The sequence below is a fragment of the Fusarium keratoplasticum genome, chromosome 1 (assembly GCF_025433545.1).
Source record: "Fusarium keratoplasticum isolate Fu6.1 chromosome 1, whole genome shotgun sequence".
Classification (NCBI taxonomy): Eukaryota; Fungi; Ascomycota; class Sordariomycetes; order Hypocreales; family Nectriaceae; genus Fusarium; species Fusarium keratoplasticum.
Genome location: NC_070529.1, coordinates 1869594 through 1890691, shown reverse-complemented (window position 1 = coordinate 1890691; position 21098 = coordinate 1869594). Strand labels below are relative to the sequence as shown.

At 53.5% G+C, this 21098-nt stretch overlaps 5 protein-coding genes across 5 annotated transcripts; 2 read left to right on the top strand and 3 right to left on the bottom strand.

Annotated features, from left to right (window-relative positions):
• Positions 1 to 5038: 5038 nt before the first annotated feature.
• NCS57_00056200 (Myb-like domain-containing protein) lies at positions 5039 to 5827 on the top strand (the record flags this gene model as incomplete). The annotated part of the gene is made up of 1 exon (XM_053050647.1): positions 5039 to 5827. One exon carries the CDS (start codon positions 5039 to 5041, stop codon positions 5825 to 5827), a length of 789 nt encoding a protein of 262 aa, XP_052919162.1.
• A 1483-nt stretch (positions 5828 to 7310) lies between these two features.
• On the bottom strand, positions 7311 to 10406 carry NCS57_00056100 (uncharacterized protein; the record flags this gene model as incomplete). Its single annotated transcript, XM_053050646.1, has 2 exons — positions 7311 to 8476; positions 8531 to 10406. The coding sequence occupies 2 exons, from the start codon at positions 10404 to 10406 to the stop codon at positions 7311 to 7313; spliced, it is 3042 nt and encodes a 1013-aa protein (XP_052919161.1).
• Positions 10407 to 11152: 746 nt separating this feature from the next.
• On the top strand, positions 11153 to 11645 carry NCS57_00056000 (Vacuolar ATPase assembly integral membrane protein VMA21; the record flags this gene model as incomplete). Its single annotated transcript, XM_053050645.1, has 3 exons — positions 11153 to 11247; positions 11346 to 11437; positions 11509 to 11645. The coding sequence occupies 3 exons, from the start codon at positions 11153 to 11155 to the stop codon at positions 11643 to 11645; spliced, it is 324 nt and encodes a 107-aa protein (XP_052919160.1).
• A 722-nt stretch (positions 11646 to 12367) lies between these two features.
• Positions 12368 to 13762, bottom strand: NCS57_00055900 (uncharacterized protein; the record flags this gene model as incomplete). Its single annotated transcript, XM_053050644.1, has 4 exons — positions 12368 to 13059; positions 13111 to 13227; positions 13280 to 13363; positions 13423 to 13762. The coding sequence occupies 4 exons, from the start codon at positions 13760 to 13762 to the stop codon at positions 12368 to 12370; spliced, it is 1233 nt and encodes a 410-aa protein (XP_052919159.1).
• A 6407-nt stretch (positions 13763 to 20169) lies between these two features.
• Positions 20170 to 20864, bottom strand: NCS57_00055800 (60S ribosomal protein L33-A; the record flags this gene model as incomplete). Its single annotated transcript, XM_053050643.1, has 5 exons — positions 20170 to 20267; positions 20322 to 20422; positions 20484 to 20579; positions 20736 to 20745; positions 20840 to 20864. The coding sequence occupies 5 exons, from the start codon at positions 20862 to 20864 to the stop codon at positions 20170 to 20172; spliced, it is 330 nt and encodes a 109-aa protein (XP_052919158.1).
• Between the last annotated feature and the right edge of the window lie 234 nt (positions 20865 to 21098).

Here is a 21098-nt window from a genome sequence, read left to right as displayed (position 1 = left end):
CTCCCTCAACAACGATTCTATACCCACCTCTCTCAATTCACCGCCCATGACCCTCCACCTACAAATTGTGGTCTCCAGCAAAGGCCAACCCCGCGTATTGGTCAGATCTACAACATTGGTCCCAAGTCATGGCGGGCCATGTATAGGGTAAGGCCCCGAGCAAGAGTGGAAAGGGTTGGCCTACGTGTAAGTTGATGTGAAACTTGGCTCATGAGAGCCTTGTAAAGCAGGTGCATTCAGCTACACATAGTCTGGCAATGAAACCGCCACAGTAATCACACTGGTGTAGATTGGCGGACATACGCAGAGTCGGCATGTAAGGGGGAGTTCCAAGGAGTAGAGCCGCCAATGCAAATAGTCAGCCTTCGACAGAGGATCGAGACCAACGAACCACACACACACACACACACACGAGTTGGTCACGAGACACAAAAAAGACTCAATGTATCCAAAGGCCAGGATCCAGAGCTTACACCAAGGGCTTGCACCAAGGGCGGCTCTTCTGCCCCTGCCCAGACCAGGCCATCCGAGTTGAGTCTACACCATTACGTAGGTGGGATGGTTTTGTTCATTCATCCATTAATACCAAGCCGAAGCTTGGCTGTATCTTCCAAGCATAGAAGCGCCGAGAAAAACCAGCCGTCATTCAACATAACTCTACGGAACCGCCGTCGAAACAGCATCGTCAAAGAACCCAGGGCTTACCCTTGACCGCCGAACAAAGGGCTCGGCTGCAAGTGGACCTGGATTTCCTCATCAAGCTTCCCGCAGCGGGAAAGGCGCTACTAAGCGTAGATCGATCCCAAGATGGCACGCACAACCAGACCCAATACCCGAGGGAGGGACCTGAAGGATAGAGGGAGGCGAGCAAAGTGACTGACCCCATGCCTGGAGTCGGCCGAAAGCAGGGAGAAGACGTCGAGACAAAGAGCTGAAAAGAGGGGCATGTTATTTATTATGCCACCGTTTCAGGCGCGTCTTTGTGTTTATGTTTCTCAATATGTGCTTTTTTCTCCTTTTGATGTGGGTGAGCCGTCAAGGGCAAGGGAGCGGTCCGTGGTGCACGAGGTGGCTTCGCTGCTGAAGGGCGGGGGAGGGATCCATCTGGTTTGAGGGGTCTCGGAGGGGTTGATAGTCGTGGCGAGTCTATTTATGGCTAAAACTCGGTAGTTTTGCCTTGGTCAAGAGTGAGTGAGTGAGTGAAATATTGGACATATTGGAGTGTGTTGCATCATCTTGAGGGAGTGACAACACATCGAGGGAGCTGGTTGTAAGACGAGATTATGCCGTCCAGTTCGTGTGTACGTGTACGCTCATGATGACTCCCCAAGCTGCCAGCGTGGTTCTGATGACGCAATTCTATCGGTGAAGCAAGGACACGACACGATCCCATTCACCTGGATAGTCGACGAATGAATCCTTGCCCTCTGTAACATAGGACCAGGCTTAGCCAACCTAGGGCTCCAGTCCGATATCCGCCGTCTTGTTCCAACTTTGGACTGTGAGAACAAGAACTCGACACACTGTATCGACCTGTCACGGCAGGAGCGACAGGTACTTGATGCACGCACAGGCCATGTTCGGAAGTGGTTGCAGACCCTCCCCACTTATACCCAGCATTTGGTGTTCTTCTATTGGCCAGAGCCAAAGTAACGCAGCTTTTCATTAACGCGTCGCACGCGTCCCACACGCGTTTTTCTCAACCTCATGCGCGTCCTTTTCGCGATCTTGAGCGGTAATCGCGCAAAAAAGAGGAGCATGACTGCGAAGAGGAGCCAATGGTATTCAGTAGAGCACGCATGCGCTGTGCCATGCGTGAGCGATGACTTGCAGAGCAGAGGCATGACCGCGACGCTCTTTCCTTTTGCAATGGGAAGACCCAGAGCGAGCGACGTGCAGGTTGGCGGGCGTTGAATGACGAGGGGAACACTCGCCATGTGAATCGAGGCACAACCAAGCCTGACATGCTGAAATTACTCTGCATCATCCATCTCGTAATAAGATGCACTCTTCAGCTCTCGATGAAAGCTACAAGTGCTCACCTTGATGTAGGCGTCACCTTGGACGCTTCCGGCCCGTCTGGTCGGCGAATCACGCGGGCCTTCTTCCGACGTGAAGGGAGTGTGTGGGAGATGATGAGAACGAGATGGGGGGGCACCATGACCTCACCGACTCAGTTGTAATGGAGGTCTCAACTAGAGGTCACACGCCGAACACACTTGCGCCGATACAGTATCTGTACCATCCATCTTTGGATCGAGTGACGGTGAGGGAGGTTCGATCAAGGCATGAATTGACGCCGCAGCCGTCCGCCAGTCGCTGTCGTCACTCGGCAGACCCAGTCCCTGCAGCGTATCAACGTGGGAGCGGCCGTAGCTCGTCCGCTTCGCGACGGGACGCTCCCACTCCCACTCCGTAGCTCCGTAGGCGAGTGTTGCGGTAGCATCCAGCTGCGGAATGTGCGTCGGCGGAGAATTCATCATGAACAGTTTGTCGCACACTGGCTGCTCTGTCCGCTCGATCCGTGAGCTGATGTCTTTGATTAGGAAATAATAAATTGGCTGTGCCTCGTTACGTGAGCCTTGAACAATATCGATTCAGGTCCTTTCCCGGGCGGAGGGGCAGGCGCAACAGATTGAGACGCCGATAGTGACGGATTAAACGACCCAAGCCGGCGGTCAAGGTCTTAGACTTGAGCATGGGAGTCTGAGATCAGCTAGAAACAAGACGAATGCAGACCTCTCTACGCTAGTCGCACACAAAAGCCCGTAACTGGTGTACCTGGCCGTGCTTCAAACCCTTGTCTGCGTGTGATGGTCGCAGGAGTAGCCTGGTTTCTTGAGTCAGTGAGGGGCAGTATCGAGCCCGAAACGGTGCAGTCTTTGCCAGGGAGGGTCATGGTGGAATAGGCCGAGAAACACTATGAGATGGATGGAGGGATACAAGGCAGAGAGGGAGGACGAACCCCTCCGTTTCGGCACTTGGGAGAAAGCGACCTGATCCATCGTCGACACCTCGCCTCGTTTGTTATTCCCAACAAAAGATCAAGTGCGGCTGTTTGCTCAGCCGGGCGGTTCGGCTGTTGCTACCACCACCGGCCGGAGCCTGGCGATGGCATCAAGGCCGACCTTTTGGAATATGGCATATCGACAGATCAGAAAAAAATAAAGATACATGGGGAAGGGTAATCTACGATGTATTCCGACCAGGACGAGAAGAGGCGGCAGCAAGTCGTATGATGGTGGATGTCTGCTAGATTTGGTCGTTTCTTTTTCCTTATTTCCACCTCGGGTTCCTGACGCTCGCTGGCTTGCGTTGAAGATGGGAAGCGGCGGCGGCCCCAGACACGGGCACAAGCGTCGCATCGCAGCTGCACATAATCGGGCAGAGGGACTCAGATCGGATCTGCATCTGCTTGTCTGGGACCTGCCTGGAGGCCTGGTTCTTTCTTGCATGGTCAGGTAAGGGGGTTCATTAAAGGTTTCGTTTCTTTTCGCCGAGGGAGAAGCAAAGAGGGCGATGGATGACGCAGATGAAGACGTTGAACAAGGCAATAAGGCTCGTTAGACATGAAAAGAGGGAGAAGGCACAAAGAGGGAGACAATATGAAGAGGGAGAGCAAGCACTTGTGCTGAGGACATCAGTGGAGGTGGGTAAGATGGAACTGACGGGAGAGAGTCTAGAAATTGCCAGGAAAAAGAAAACAAATGAAAATAACCGGGGCATTTGTCGTGTTGCGCCAAAGATGGAGAGACGGGAAATCATGCACACAAGACCTGAAAAAGAAGAAAGGAAAAACAAAAGGCTCTGCTTTGCATTTTGTCTCGCCGGTTGCGGGTAATTCCTCATGGATGTTGTTGAGGAAGGAAGGACTGAGACGAAGAAAAGAATGTCTCAAGCGTGTCTGCCTGATTGGCCATGACGGAGAAGGGCAGCAGGTGTGCTTGGTACAGTATCCGGCTGCTGCAGGGAGTTACCTGCTAGACGTGCATTTTCTCGCTACGGAGAGATGTATCTCACACCCCGGGCCCGTGTGAACATGATCAAATCCAGGGCCGTAGACTGTCCATGAGAAACTCGATACCCGCAAGCGGCTGTCTTTGGTGCCCATGTCTCGAGAGCGCTTGTCACTGGGGTACGTACACGAGTACGCCCTCTCGTGGTCCATCCCCTGCACTGATAGATCCCCTGTAAATGGATGGATCCTTAGGCAGGTCATTCATCCACCCCAACGCTCAAGGCACCGACAGCAGCATGGACAGAAGCAACCCCGAGCGCTGGACTGGGACTGGACTGGGTCCATCAGACATGTCGGGTCCCAAGGGCAGGGTCGGGCGATCAGGTGGTGCACGGGGTCTCACCCCCGTCGTGCCCGCTAAAACGCCAACGGCCATGGCGGGTTCACGTACGTCGCTGTCTGCACTGTCTCTGGACGGTGCAGCCGCGCACGCTAGGCGTGCAGGTCACTCACTGTGGGCTGCACTGGCGCCTGCCTTGGAGGGCCCGACTGTGCGTACTGTGTACTGTGCCTGCCTTCTGAGGGTCCATCAATCCATATTAGGCCAGTGCATCCCCTGCCCTGCCCCTTCCCATCCCATTCCAATCCAATCCCACCTACTTGCACTCACTCGCACTTGCCTGAGGTGACCAACCCCCCGTTCATTCCAATTCCCACCACCACCACCGCATTTCGCCTGCTCTTCACTCCGACAACCAGACACCAACACTTCCCCCTACAACAAACACAAACATACTCTTTCTCTCGAGTGATAACCACGACTCCATTCGCATCGCATCGCATTGCATCGCGTCGCATCATCGTCGTCTTCATACCAATCTATACTCCATCCGACGCGCGCGCGCATACTCCAGATCAAGTCGCTGCCTCTGTTGGTTTTGCGCGCTGTCGCCTGCTCTATCCTGGTCGCAATCGCACCACTCGCCAACCACCCGGCTCGACTTTATATTAAAAAACACAACAACCCACGAAGTCGTCGTCTTCCTCACTCCCACCTGTCGAAAGTCAACAATCGCCGCCATGCTCCTCCCGTCCGCTCTGTCGTGCGATGCATCGCACTCGTCGCACTCCTCCCAGCCTCGACTTCAACCCTCTCTCTTCTCTCCTCCCGCCAGCCCCCCGTCGCACGCTCCATTCGCCAACATCATGACAACCTGCCGCTCCCTCCAGTCCCTGCTCGCCAATCCCGCGCCCATCACCACCGACTCACGCGCCATGCCATCGCTCGCTCAACTACCCACGCCGCCGCTTGCCCACGCGCCTCCTCCTCTGAAGCTACGCCTGCGGTCGCGCGACAATCGCCGTGAGCCGGTCGGACCCAAGAAGATCACCAAGCGCGCTCCCCCGCGTGGCGCCAACAAGAGACGCCGCACCCCCGAGGACGATGTAGACCGCTATGGTTCCGAAAGTGACTCGGCCAGTGAGGCGCCATCGTCGCCATGCCAGCCCGCTGAACCAGTTGCACCCTCAACACCTAAGCGCACGCGCATCGCCCCTGAACAACTGCCTCTTGGTCTCGAGCGCTCCGACTTCCACAGAATGCAGGGCAACAACACCACCGAAAACAGCACAGAAAACAACAGCGCCGAAGTGGGAGAAGAAGAGTGGACCGCTGAGGATGATCGCATCCTCATCGAACTCGTACTCGAGAAGCTCAAGCTGTCCAAGACTGAATGGCAAGATTGCGCCCGAAACCTCGGCCGCGATCGCCATGCCGTAAACCGTCGCTGGAAGAGTCTAATAATGAACGGCGACGTTGGCCTCAAGACGCGATCTGGCCGTCGAAGCAGGCTACACTCAACCTGGTAGTGGCGACCAGGTCTTTGAGATCACGTTCTTGCACCTTCTCTCTTGTACATCATCTTCCCATCTTTGATTTCCATTTCTCTATCAGCGCAAGTCTCGGCCAACCCATCGCGGTGGCCACGAAGGGAACCTCCTTCACATCAAAAGAACAGGATTTACAGGCATGGACATGGGATGTCCTCGGAGTTTTTGGCTATTATTTATCTGGCTTTGTAATAGTGATATCCTCGCGCACAAGCAACGCGCATCTTCAAGTTTCGTGTTTGATTTTTTGGGATCGAGAATAGGTCGGTCCGTCATTGGACATGGGTTTTTTGCTGCTGGATAGGTAGCGGCTACTATAGAGGTCGGGGAATCTTCAATGGAGAAATCTATTCATCCAATGTCTAACATGTTTCATGGTCACATTCCATTCACCGCCGATAACCTCAACGGCTGCTTGTCTCCCGTCTCCCGTCTGGCTCATGGACTATGGCTAAAGTGTAAATGCCCCGTAACCAACCACATGGCAGTGAGGAGCCATGACGGTTGACAAAGATCCAATACCCTCGAGCTCTCAACGCAATGTGACCCTCGACCCGGGCTTCCGCGTCAAACCTTGTCACCCCCTCCTATGTCCCCGTTCCCGTGGTCAAAAGGACGGGAGGCGCACGGTCTGGCCGGAGGCTCCTCTCACCGCTGCTGGTCGCTTTTTGTGTATCTTTGATTCTTTTATTTGTGTTATTGCGCTTGGACTTTGGTCGGGGTCTAGCGTTGCGCGGGGGGACGACGGACGGACGGTTCAGTGACGGGCCGGTGCTAGAGAGGAGGTTAGGAGGTTGGTGCGTGGACCTTGATGAAATGGAATGGACCCTAGTTTTTTGAACTGCCTCTAACCTTGATGGTGATAAGGACGAGACACTACGGGTGCAACCGTCAACATTCAAGTTCATAAAGGTACCCTTTTCATATCATGATAAACTGATTTGATGCTTCGTGCTCAGTTTCCCTATGTATCTTCTATAAAACCATGGGCTCCAAAAAAAAAAAAAAAGTGAGAAAAAAAATACCTATAGCAAATCATAACCTTTCCTGTCCATGTCCATTGCCCCCCTGTTCCTCGCCTAGCCATGTATGTTCATTGAGAAAGACAAACCAAACATCCATACAAAGTGTTTCCCCTTCCACGCGACGCGCAAGACCCTGTAGCTTTTTTCCGATGCAGATGAATTTTGAGACGAGACTCGGGCGGGAGACCGACTCATCTCGTGTGAAGACGACGTTGGCCATGATAATAAAAGACGGGGAATAGGAACCGTCGAAGGGTCTTGGGATGCAAGTTGACGGAATTTGACACAACCAACCGTTCTGCTATGCCGTGCAGAGAAATGTAAATGCTTCTGACAAAGGGTGAATCATGTAGAAATGTGTGAAAGGACATTGAAAATGTGAGACGCAATGCCTCGTCGTCGATGATACTTGCTTAGAAGGGATCTGACGCCTCGTCCTATGGCGGCGTCATCTGCTCCTCCATGAGCATCTTGCGAACCTCGCTCTCGAGGTTCTGCTCGGCCACGGCGGCATCTTCGTCTTCGACGGCGCCTGTGACCTTGTTGGCGAGCTCAATCTTCTTCTGGCAGGCCTTGTAGATGAGCTCTTCGATGGTGTGCGATGCGATGAGTCGGATGATCTCGACGTCGCGCTTCTGACCGAGACGATGGGCGCGGTTCTCGGCCTGGATATCGTCCTGAGGGTTGTCCGACTGGTCAAAGATGATGACCTTGTTGGCAGCTGTGAGGTTGATGCCCGTGCCGCCGGCTCCAGTGGTGAGGAGGAACACTGGGATCTCGGGGTCATCGTTGAATTCGTCGATGAGCGTCTGACGGTCGGAGACGTTGGTGTTGCCCATCAGGATGCGGTGCTGGATTCCCTGCAGAGAGAGGACTTCCTGCAGGAGCTCAATGACACGCGAGAACTTGCTAAACACCAAGACCCGGTCGCCATTCTCCTGGTACTGTTGGATCAGCTCAAGCAGCTTCTTGACCTTGCCACTATCCATCTCCGTCTCCTCAGGAACATCGAAGCGTCCGAGAAGCTTGGGGTAGTCACGGCACCAGAGGTGTAGCTCAAAGTCGGAAGCGTTTTTGAGCTCTTGGATAAGGTGCTTGATATCGGGCTGGTGCAGCTCATCCTGCGACACATTGTCCATCAGGATCTGGGCCATCTTTTCCACCTTGGCATCGTCAAAGTGACGTCTGAATAGGAGAGGGTGAAGCGCAGCCTTGCGAAGCTGGATCCAGACGTTGTTCTGGTCGTTCTGGCGACCACGAGCCTTCTTGGCACGTTGAGATGGCTCTTGTCGGAACACCTCCTCATACTCGGCATAGACTGCTTTCTGACTCTCGCTCATCTCGCAATGAACGACATTGCAGATCTTGGGGGGCATATCCGACAGGACTTGATCCTTGCGACGCTGGAGAATGAAGGGTTCCAGAATGGTGCGGGCTCGCTTGACACGCTCGCTGTATAGGAAAGCGCCGTTTGAGACGTCCCTGACTGTGACCTTTTGACTAAAGATGTACTGGATATGCTCCATACAGCTGTTGAACATTTCGGGATTGATGAAGTTGAGGAGAGAAGTCATCTCCAAGAGGTTGTTTTGAACAGGAGTTCCTACGAATTATTAGCAACGGTCATGTTGATCGAGTGAGTGAGTGAGTGACATACCTGTAAGTAGCATCTTCCATTGCGCCGTGATGCGGCGAAGGTCCTTGTAGATCTTGGTCTCGGGATTCTTCATCTTGTGTCCCTCGTCGAAGATGGCGGCGTTTAGTCCAAATGACTGCATGGCCTCGATATCGGCAATGTTGTTAATCTGAGAGTAGGTCGCGAGGACGACGTGGAACGCCTCCGGCTCCTGTTCAATCTCGTAGGCGATCTCAGCTCGCTCGGTCTGGGACCCTCGATATCCGATCACAGACAGATCAGGAGCGAACCTTTCAAACTCGCCGAGCCAGTTGTTGTATGTGCTAGGAGGAACGACGATGAGGTTCGGCCAAGGCCGCTTCCGGCTGGGGTTGTCGTTGTAATCCTCGACGAGGTGGCAGATAAGGGAGATGACCTGGCAGGTCTTGCCCAGACCCATCTCATCGGCCAGGATACACCCAATGTTGAAGTTGTACAACAGAGACATCCAGTTGAGACCGACAAGCTGGAATGGCTTCATCTCGCAGTGGCCATCCATAAAGCGAGGCTGACGAGGGATGGGAGGACGAACATACTTGACAGTGCTGAAACTTGTCGGGGTGGGAGGAAGGTTCTCCTCTGAAGTCTGACGTCGTGCCCGCTTGTCATGACCAAAAGTATCGACATCCCATGTGTCGACCTGACCCTTGATGGCTTTGGCGTCAGCCTCGCACTTGGCAACGACCTGGTCAATTGCGGAAACTGCGTCGAGGAACACTCCAACGGCGTCGACGACGCTGTCACCAATGCTGATCTTGGATGCCTTCCGAGCGCCTGGCTTCTTTCCTATGGTTACCCTTCTGGCCTTGTCAAGATCGTCGAAAGGTCGCTTCTCAATCATGCACTCGAGCTGAGACTCCTTCATGCCCGTCATGGCTGCCAATTCCTGAATTGTGCTCGTGTTGATGTAGTTTAGCACCTTGTCCTCAGCGTCGTCGCTCGGCTCTGGTGAAGCCTCTGCCTGGTATGTATCCTCCTTGTCATCGTCAACGAGGTTGATAACTAGTGGATCGTCGCTCGAGGGAAGCTCAGGGAGAGAAACTTGGGAGGAGGGATCGGGTTGATTTCGTCGACCTTGTATCAATCGTCGTCGAGGTTTCTGAGGGCTCGGGGACGCCGTGCGAGATTGAGAACGGGATGTATCTCGGCTGCTAATAGCAACTGACTGCAGAGCACCCTTGCTGATAAGACGTCTCTTGGGCTTGGGTGCAGGCTTTTGTCGTTGCTGTGCCATTTGTCGCTCCAGGAGAAGGATTGTGTCATCGATATCGTTGTGGCATGCCTTCAGAGCACTTCTGGCCTTTTCTGAGGGCACTCTGTCCCCAAAAACGTCAAAGATTTGACGGAGTCTGCTTCTAACCTGTCTCTCATCTGCCTCAGGGTCGTATGCAAAGGCCGAGATCTGCGCCTTAAACGTCGTCGGCCGAATGTCTCCACGGGGAGGAGTGAGGTCATCTTCGTCGTCAGAGATGAGGTTTATGGGGTCCATCGCTGGACGCTTGTTGGTCATGGTGGTAGGTGGCCGCTGGGGCGGACGGAATATCGTGCCAACAGGGGCGAGTCGGGTGGTTGCTAGGGGTGTGGACTTCTTGGGTTGTTGAAAAGGCGAGGACGCAGGAACTTCAATGATGCTGCTTGCAGGAGAAGACGATCTCATAGATGCAAGCATGGGCTTTTGAAGAATCTGAGTTGGTTGTGTTGTTTCACGATCGCGAAGAAAGGCGGACGGTGAGCAAGGTATAGTTTCTGCTCCTAGTTCGTCGGCATCGTCGATGAGGATCGTGTTGCGAGCGAGTGACGGCGTTCGTGGTACGGCGTTTGAATGCCGGATTGGTAACGGCGAGGAGCTTCGCGCCATGCTGAATAGTTCCCAAAAGGGAAAAATGACAATAGAGAGAGAACGGGTTGGGTTGTTTGAAGGCGAGGTGAGGCGGGGGCGAGAGAATTGGTTCGTTTTGGGAAGAGAGCGTTTGTTTGAATTAGCGATTATGCCCCAAAGTGGGATGAAAGGCAAAGAACGAGAACAAGGGGGGCCATTTGACGAGAAGTTGAGGAAGCGTCAGGGTAGCACTGTGTTGTCAGTGCTCGTTATTGACAATGGAAACTTCAGCAGTGTCGACGAGCGTGAGAGGGCTCGGTTTCGTTGGTGGCTGACCCCGAGAGAGGGTGGAGATTTTTCGAGCCTGTTCGTTCAAGACGAGACGCGCTTCCGCCACATTACACACCCGACTAGCACACGATCGGCATCGCGAAGTCACGTGCTGTTGAAGGGAGAATGGGAGTAGGATGGGATAAAGAGAAGGTCAAGAATCATTGCCAGATACTGTTATTAATAGCACATATTTGAATGATATTGGACTCTTTGTGAGGACAAAGAATATTTCTTTATTTCAATTCAATTCACATCTTGGGCGCTGGCCATCGCCTGGCAAGTGCTTTCACTAAAACCAACCCTCAGTGCTGGCTTGCACGTGCCGGTGGGACGTGTGAGCCTCAAGCCTCCCGTGTCTTGCTTGGCTCTCACTGAAACTCATCCAGCTCGACTCCGTTCAATCCGATACCCCCTCCTCAAATCACTTCACATTCATCTGCCATCTCACAAAAATGGCGACCCGACGTATCATTGCGACTGAAAAGACCATCCTCGATAAGGATGACCCTATTGAGGAAAAGTCCGATATTGCTCCTGCTGTGCCAAAGTGAGTGCTGTCCTCTGAGTGTCCTCATCTTCACATTATCCCCATCACAACTCATCCTGCCGCGTCTGGATGAAAACAAAACTAACCAAATCCAACAGGGATGTCATCTATAAGCTCTTGGCCTTTACTATTGGCATGATTGTCCTTCCCATCGGATCCTACTTTCTCACTGTCAATACCATCTTCCGGGGTATGCCATAGCTCTCCTCCCCTCCGCCAGGTGTCGTCATCATCACGTCTCAGCTAACCATTCACTACCAGGCAACTCATCCTTCGCTGGTGGCTTTGCTGCTGTCATGGCCAATGTCGTGCTGGTTGCATATATCATCGTCGCAATGAAGGAGGAGAACGCCGAGCAGCCAGGTAAACCAAAGTCTGACAGCAAAAAGGATCAATAGTTGGAGCCATGGTAGTTCGCATATTGCCCCTTTACAACTCATTCTGCTCACTTAATGTCACAATCTTTCACCTTGATCACTCGCATATTTGGTACACTCATAGATATCGGGTCGCCATCAAAATTATTTTCTCTCGTCGCTTCCATGAACCCGTCGTCTCGACGAGCCATGCCTGAGCGACCTCTGCTTGCAGCCACGTGTATATGCTATATGTACGTTCCAGAGCCTGAGCATGATTAGTCTTGGCCGTGGCGGATAGATCCGTCATCTGCTCTCCCCTCCTCCACTGGATATCCTCAAGGAATGAGTTGCGCAAACTTGAACCCGCCAACGCCTCGTACAGTTTCGTGTGCCTATGTACCATCTCCTCAGCCAGATCCGTTCGTATGCCTTGCTTCCATTCCTCAGTCAAGGTCTTGAAACTCATCAACGCGACCCCGTCCAAATTAGCCCAAAAAGTTGCTGTCCTTGCTCCCCCACACAGACAATCGCAGTTCATCGCACAGAATACTCCGCGTCCACCAGAGAAGTGGAAAGCGGATTGCTTAAAGTCAAGTGCTGCGCTTGAAGCACAGTTGATCTTCAAGATCAAGAAAACGGGTATCAACAAAGGAGAGTAAGAGCATAAGAATGTGCGTATGCGTATGCGCGTGCGTGCACGTGTACATGTACGTGCGGAGGTGTGTGTGTAGTCGTTATTATCGATCGAACCATCGATTTTCTCAAGTGTTTTTGCTGAACCGGCGAGCGAACCAACTCTTACGTTTTTCGCCACCGGCAGACTCAGGCCGTTGCAACTGTTGCGACTGTTGCGTCGATGTCCGCCTTAGAAGCGCGTGTTTCGGTTTCTGAGCCGCAACTGGTGGCTGTTGTGCTGCAGCAGGTCGCGCCTGTGGAGGCGGCGGTCCTTGTGGTTGTTTTCCGTTTCCATTAGCGCCGGAGCCCGGCCAGGGTCGGGGCTGATACGGTTGCTGTGCCATGTTGGGAGCGGAGCCGTGCTCGTTGAAAGGTTCGCGGCGCTTAGCCGGCATTGTCCGATCGATCGAGCTGTTGTCGCTGCTCGTGGGGTCCGTCTGGTATCCTGCCTGATCCGAGTTGCCGCTGCCCGCTGCAGATGTCACGGTCTCATATGATCGATCCTTGTGAGGCAGAGGGTAAATGTTCTGGTCACGTCCGTGGTTTTGGAACTGCGGCTCCGACTGTAATCTAGACATCCGTTGCCGCGACGGCCCGGTCCCGTAACCGTTGTTGTAAGCCTGCCCATCAAAGTAGCTGCTTCGGGGAGGTCCCGACTCGTAGTGGGAGTTTTCGGGCCTGAGAGACGTAGGTCGACCATAGTAGCTGTCGTGAGGATAACGAGATTGGTTGGTAAAAGAACTGTTGCGTCGGTTCCAATTGGCTTGTGAGTCTGTCTCTGTCATGGTGTTAGTGGTCTGACCTTGCCGGAGGTCGAATCTTGACTCACCCGCTCGATAGAGCGACTTGCGTGAGTAACCACCGTCAATCGCCGCCTCGAAACTTCGAATTGTGTCTAGCGGGCGCTCCCATCTGTTTCGAGTAGGGTTCGACTTGTCGGGATCGGCTGTGAGTTTAATGTTAGTAGTGTTGGTGCGATGGTGAATGAGGCGACAAACCGATGGCGTTTCCGTATGTATCTTTGTGTTGTACTGAGCGCAGAGGCGCAAAAGTCGACTCGGTCATCATGGCGGCGACAACAGCTGATCCCGTGTTAGTTGACTCCTGATCACCTTCACACGGAGTGAATGGCATGACATACATGGCTCTGCTTCGCTGATAGCCAAGGTGGGGTCGGCTTTGCTGTGTAGACGTTTTGCTTCCTTCTCTGCGTGTGTTTCCTGCAAATCCTTGCTCCCAGAGCTCTTATGCGATCGTTGAGAATGAAAACTGAAGGTTCGATGATCGGCGGGCGGGTTCTGTGAGGTCCGGCGCGGCTGGGACTGGGACTGGGACTGAGACTGGGGCTGGGTCTGGGAGTTTTGATAGTACGGTTGCTGTTGTTGTTGTTGCTGCTGCTGATAGGGCTGCTGCTGATATTGCTGGGCCGGATAATTCGACGGCGGTGGGTATTGGCGATACTGGTCCGTGGAGGTCGCCATGGTTGCGGGCGCTTGGGGAGACGACTGTTTTATTTGATATGGTTGCCGGGACTGGATGGATCTCGAAGACGGCCCTTGCGCTTGCGACTAGGGTCTCAGGGTGATAAGTCGAGCGGAGTGACGCAGGCAATCGACCGATGAGATGGAGATTGTGGACAAGACGTTGCAAGGAGCAAGGAGCAACGCGGTCGGGGAGAGAGGCCGAAACAAAGCCAAACGGCTACTAGCAAGGAAGATGAGGAAGCGTCGTGGGCCTGGGAGATGGATATTTTTGCGAGTGGAGATTTGGGGCCTTGAAGAGTAGCTGGCGCAGGATGACTCTGGAAGAGGTTGGGGCGTGGGAGCGGCAGAGTGGGCTGCTTCCGGCGGAGCTTGGGGGGGCTATCAAAGATGAACCTGGTCAGAGACGACAGAGGGTGGATCCGACTCGTGGACAGGCGCCGGGGCCGAGAGAGCTAGGCACGTCTGGGTGTCGCAGTAGGGGTTGCGAGTGGCTCGACAAGCCGCTCCAGATTCCAGCAAGGTAACTCGGTACTTTCTTTGCGAGCTGTGCTGTAGGTACTGTAATACAGCTGCAAGTGTGTTTAGCTCCGTACGCTGGACGACGTGATCATTCGTTGATGCCGTGGTCGGCCGGGATTAGCACCTCTGGTACTGGACTGTACTGTAGGTTGAGCGGCTGGGCAACCAGGTACTGAAATCTCGTCCTTATCGCGGTTGTGAAACAGGCCAATAAACCCGACCGGGATGTGGGCGAAGAGAGCGACCGTGGATAAGAGTAGACTTCCAGTTGGGTTGCAATGCTGAATTTCTTGTTGCTCTAGCGGCGGATGCGTGATAGTGATGTGAGATCTGCACCGGAAATGCGCTGCCGTTGCTGTATGTACTTCGTACCTACGGTAGGCAGGTAGACAGCTCGAGGTGGAGGTGGAGGCGGTTCTTTTCTTGGTGCTCGCAAGGATGTCTCCTTGTATCTTTCTTCCCTTTCCGTCTCTGCTTGTCTTCCCGTAATTCGGGTTGACTATCCTTTTGTCGGCGATGCTGTTTGAAGCCCACCTTTTTTTGGTGATCGTTCTCGAAACAGCACTTCGCAAGTGCTTGCGTCAGACCCGGTCAACCTTTTTTTTCTCTTTCTGTCTCTGGCGCCGAGTCCTGACGTCACTATCGACTAGGACGGTCTCCAATCTCGGCCGGCGCGACTAATAACAGGGGGAACTGAGCCGTGCCACGTTCAGTGAGTCGGTCGTCCAGAGTGGCTTGCTGCTCTGGCTGCCTTTGATTGCTGGAACACAGGGGGACGCTCAAACCTGCCAAGGCCTCGTGGGCGTGGATGGTTTTGATGGGTCTGGACTGAGGCGCGGCAACCACTTGCGTGAGTGTGGCGGGCAGCGGGGGGCTGGAGATCGGGTTTCGAGTGTTCCGTGGTGCTCGGGGAGGCCAGGCAGGGATGCTTGAGCGAATGTCGTTATCTCGAGATGGGCTGGCGCCACGATGGGAATTGATTGATGGCGGCAGACGTGGTATGGTATTCACCTTCAAGCAAGGTGCCACCGCAATTAAGGGTAATTAGTTGAAAACCTGGAGTATGCCGGTAATGTCGTGTCGTGGATAGAGCGCTTTGGTCGAAGGGACTGGCCCAATAACAGGTGAGAATGCCTTGCTCGTGGGATTGATTGCTCCGAATCACTCGACCAGGATCCAGAGGAGGTGCAGTGTCCGTACCGATAGATGGATGGATTGGAGAAGGATGACTGACTGACTGACGGCTCGAGCGCGTGAGAGGAAATATTACAATAACGAAAGACGACGCAGCCGCAGGAATTGAGCGAGAGAGAGGGAAGCCTTCTTCTTTTCCGAACAAAAAATAAGATCACTCGGGGAGTATGAGGGGAACAGTCGGCATATGGATATTTTAAGTGAGGTGATGTGCTGGGTCGGTATGTAAGGTACCTCCCATCCTCGTGTTCTTGCCTTGCTTGTGACTTGGGTTTACGCGGATTCAGTAGCAATCAGCTTCCTGAGCATCCAATATGGGCAACGGATGGACAGTTGAAATGGGTCCTTTGGAGGCGACACATGCGCGTCCAGGGAGGGCTACAGCGAAGCGCAGCGCATTCAGCTAGTAAACGAGCCTCTCGAGATCCATGGATGGCTCCGGCACAGCAGCAGACGCCAGGCCAGACGAAGAGCGGCCAGGGGAGCGAGCGAACGGAGCGAGATTCGGGAGCATCGAGACACACCAGACCATCCATCTGACCATGACGCGTCTCTTCTCCCCCCCGCTACTGCGGTGACAGCCACGACGTGCGTCGTTGCCGAACGAGAGCTACGAGGATTCCCACGGGGATCCAATAGAAGGAGGGAATAGCTGCAAAAATGCAACCAGGGCTCGCACCTTGTACCCGGGCCAGTGGACCAGAAGGAAACCTAAAACGAAGAATCCAGTTGCATCCAAGATAAAGATAGTCTCGTTTGCTCTCGCATCAGTCAGCGCTGATAGCTGCTGCGCCTTGCAGTGAACTGTACGGAGTAGTGGCCGTCAGCGCCATAAAGTCAACTTTTACTGCGAAAACACCATTGCTACCGACCATCCAACTCTGCCCCATGGCACTCTCGGGGGCTGGAAAAAATGTTTAACAAATCGACCCTCGTCTAGAGAAAAACAACACGGCAAGGGCTTCCTGCTCGGCAGGTCTAGTCTCTGTCTGCCACGTCCTTGGCTCCATGCTCATGCATCAAATCGTGCGTTGGGTTGGGTTGGTTGCTGCAGTCTCACGCCTTGCCCTGCCGCGGCGGTCTTCCGTACAGCACGCGCGCGCGTTAAGTGGTGCAAGTAGAGCCCGGTGGTCGGTCAAGTCAGGGCAGAGGCCGTCGGTTCAGGGCTGGTCCAGCTGGAGGCAGCTAATCAAGGTCCGCTAGAGGGACAATTCCCCAACAGAGGTCATCTTGACGTTGACTTTGACCGCGGGGGCTGATCGCTTGCCTCGCCCCTGTTTTTATCTCGTGTTGGGTGGCTCCCACACACCATCTTTTCTCGCAACCTCTCGCAACCTCTTCGTGTGAGAGGACAGGATGGGCCCTTGAGGCGTCTCCTCCCGCTGGATGCACTGCGCTGCGCTGCACAGGAAAGACGAAACTCGGAGAGGAGCTCAGCCACGATGAGGGCCACAGTCGAATCTCGATGCTCCCTCGATCGGCCCTTTCTCCAACACTGCACCACCTCCTCTCAGGCGCTGAGGCCCTACGAGCGGGAGAGACCCCGGTTAATAAGGCACCTTGGCGAGATCTTGGCCTCTTGGCCGTCCCCATCACTACTGCCCATTGTCCCATCAATGCACGCACGCATCTTTGGATGATCTCTGTTCCTTGGAATTGTTGTCTCGACTCGCTCTTTTGCATCCGTGAGATGAAGCTGGGTGTCAATGCTGGGTACCAACCACCCAAGAACCAAACATTGACGGGCTTGTTGCCCAAATACCGCCTGTTCTATGGAGCAATGGCTCTCACCTACTTTCCAGAGCTATTCCTCGATCATCGAATTTCCCGTCTACCAACGTTGAATTGGCTGGTTGCCCCGGTAAGCCCGACGATCAAAGCCCCCGGCCTGCAGGAAGCCCATGTCTTTTCGGACTAGCAAAAGACTTTCCGAACGATCCTCTCTCCCTGCATTTCTCTTGAAGCTCTCCACCCAGATAGCTCCTGTTGCTGGGCTGAGCTGGCTGGCAGGCAATTTTCAGCTGGCTCGGCGTATCTTTGGGTTCAAGACTGCGCGGGTAGAGCTTGGGTGATGGTGTCGAGCTCTCCACCTGCTGAAACACCTTACCACGAGGGCGGGACTGGATATGTGCCTCCAATGTTCACTGCCGGTGTCCAAGGCCGAGACATTGGTTCGTTGATTCAACCGGATGAACTCAAATGGCCACATGGAATTCAGCAACACCCGGGTCTTCCGGCTGGCTGCAGCGTAATGCGGCGTCACCCATGCAGAGAGAGGCATGAGCAGGAGGAAGACGACATGGGATAGATGCCTCCATGTGAGACGACACGGCTTTGCCTCGCCTAGCCTCCCCAAGCTGCATGCTGCATGGCTTGCCAGCCAACTTTTTCTTGTTCAGAGCCGAGCCGTCTGAGCAGACGTCGAGCAACGGCGGTGACTTCTCAGATCATGGTGGCCCAAGCGAACCCTCATTTCACGCCCTGCTACACATCTCGAACATGTCTGCTGGTTTGATTAACCTCGCCCATTACCAAGTCTACAGTACTTGGATCTCTTCAAGGCACCGGCGGCAACGGTAGCTCTGGAGCCATGCTCGGTAGCACGAATAAACTTGGTTACTGTCGCAGTGGGAAAGCCACAACAGGACTAGTATGGCCCTAGAAGATGAAGAGAATGGTGTTATCAGACCATTTATTGCCCTGGTGCCACTGTGCCTTGGTCGACTCGGGACCTGAAAGTTTACTAGCGGCAGAAATATGCCGTGAGCTTGTTCGTCCCGAATGGGTGCCTATCAAGCAAGATACGAGATAACATTTTGGTGTGTTGCTCTTGCGAACCGCATTTCCCCTTCTTGATGCCTTGCGGTGTTTTGCAAATATCATAGATTCCTGGCCGAGCATTGGCTGTTCCTAGGAGACCTAGTCTCTCTCCAACCCTCGGTCTTGAAGCAGCTCAAGAGGGACAGCTACTCTGACTTCACCCAGACATCTCTGATATTGGATTATTGAGTAAATCCTAAGCTTGGCGTCCCTTGAAGGGTCTTGGAGTAGCTACCACGGCGCATTATAGTTCATGGCGCTTGGTTGTCGGAGCTTGTGAGCCATTTCCCCTGGGGGTTAACTGGCTTCAGGTCAAGAGCCAAGAGCCAAGAGTCAAGATCCATGTAACAATTAACTTGCATCTACCACTTTGACTAGACTCCTCCTGAATGATTTGGTACATAAAGCTATCTTAAGTACTAGACGCCGTTAGTGAGTAGATCCTCAATATCTTATCAGCTCAACCCTCCAACGCCAAGTTCCCCACGGGGTTGCGACAACATTGTAAACATGTACCTACTTTCAAGCCATCTGTGGACTTTAAGATCATCTCACTTGATACCTCAAATCTGGATGGAAGGAACTTGGAGGTATCAGGGCGGAGTACAAGTTGTTCCCCGTTTGACTTGGTACAACTTCCATCTTCGGTAGCCATGATACCACACACAGAGAGGGAGCCGGATAGAAACCGGGCCATTGAGACCGCTAATTTTGTAGACGCAATAGCTGAAAGCAACTAGATATGACGGCAGCTATGAGAGCCCCTGGGAGTTTATAGAGCCGACATAGTCAATGGCTTCTATCGTGTGCCCATCTAACAAGGTATAAGAGAGACATTTATGATGTGGCCTTGTAGCCCTATGCTGAAGATCGTAGTTGGATTCTGTTTCGAGAAATTAATCTTATGCACCCACACAGTGAGCATCAACATCAATTGTGGGTGTTGACGGGTCTTGTGTTTGATGCCCAGCCCTGTGTTACCATCCTGCCTGGGAAGTCTATCACCAACTTGAGTTGGCAACAACAAGGGCACATGATCTAACAGAGGCGCAGCATGTGGTCACCAACCTCGTTACATTCTCCTTTGGCCCAGACACAAAGACATCAAAGAGGGAGGCATCATGTTTTGTGCGATATGTGTGTACCTAGTCGCAATATCACAAGCTCCGCCACGGTTACCTAGACAACCTGAATATTGAACGAGTATTGCGGAAGCGTTTTGTGCGTTAAGATACAGCGTATTACGAAACACGGGGATTGTTGAGCAGTTGACTACCGCCAAGATGACACAAGTCGGAGGGCATCATGGCAAGACTATCACACACTGATGGAACATATGGAACACATAGGGGCAACCCGAAGCAAACACCCGGTCTGGATCGCCGTCAATAGGTAGGTAGTGGTCGTGTGTGTGGTTCAAAAGACATTCCGATTCATCATAAGACGCCGACCATGGCTCAAAATCTCCCATACGAGTCAAATCACAATCCAGCATTCAGGGACGCTTGTGCTGCCGTAATAATAGCCCTGAACCTGGCATTCATCGATGAATCGCTTGTACCCTAGTCACTCGCCGCTGCCGCCGCCGAAGTTCCGGTCTCGAATCCCATCCATAAAACAGTGTTCCATCGCTGGTCCTCTGTGGACTTGCCCTGGTCGAGATCGATTTCGCCAACCGCTGCATGAATGGGTGGGGGAATAAGAAATATCATCAAACGAGAAGCTCAGGTGTACAGAGCCTTCGGGGTTGGGATTTGACGTCTTTTTGAATTCAATGCCTCAAAGCAAGGCAATTTGCTTTATCCTTGCCTCGACCAATGCAGCCAAATGAGAACCGCCCTCACTACCAACTCCAGCCCGAAGCCCTTTTTTTATATCGAAGATGGGTACAGCATGACGCGAACAGAAGCACCGAAGGACTTGGTGGGGAGAGGGGAGGTGAACTTGGCGCGGACGACGCCGGAGTTGCCTGGTGTAGAGAGTTAGCTAGCGTTCGTGCTGTGAAAAGTCGAAATGGATTTACCGTGTGGCCGGGTGACCTTGCCCCAGATGACACGGATCTTGGTGCCCCGGATCTCCTTCTGGCCCCGGTAGACGAAAGCGACCTTCTTGCCAAGGTAGAAGCTGGATAGATGGTCAGTATCCAAGCTGACTCGAGAACCCCTCCCCTCATGAAGCAACATACTTGGCGCCCTGGGTGTCGTCAACACCCTCGATCTTGATCAGGCTGGTGGCAGGGCGGGTAGTGTGACGAGAGCGCTGGTAGCTCAGGTGACGTCCCCTAAACCATCATCGTCAGTCCAAAATTCCATCGTATCGGTGTAGTGCCGTGGCTTCGCTAAATTTCGATATCGGAATTTCGAGATCGGTGTGCTCGGCGGTTCGAGCACGGAATCTCATCTCGCGCGTGCCAGTAGGCGGATGAAGGAGTACTCACTTGACGTATACTACAGAGCGAGTTAGCAAAGTCCCCAAGACAATATTCAATTCCCAGATTTCAGAGCCGCATCGGCTCCTCGTGGGCGGGCGGGAAAGACTCACGTCGGTGACCGGCTTCCGAAGGCATCGTGACTGTGTTCTGGCTTCCGCAACCTGGGGGTTAGTAGGGAATTGTCTTAACAAAAAGACCGTTCCGTGTTGCTGGTGCGCGTCGTTGGTGATCTTGTGGTCGGGCTGAGGAGGAGTGGATGCGATGTGGTGTGCGCCGTCCCTAGCCCGAAAACTTTGTGCCCTTGGGTCACGTGTGGGCTTAGGGTTGGAATTTGTGCCAGCCGCATGAATTTTTGGAAACGCCACAGTT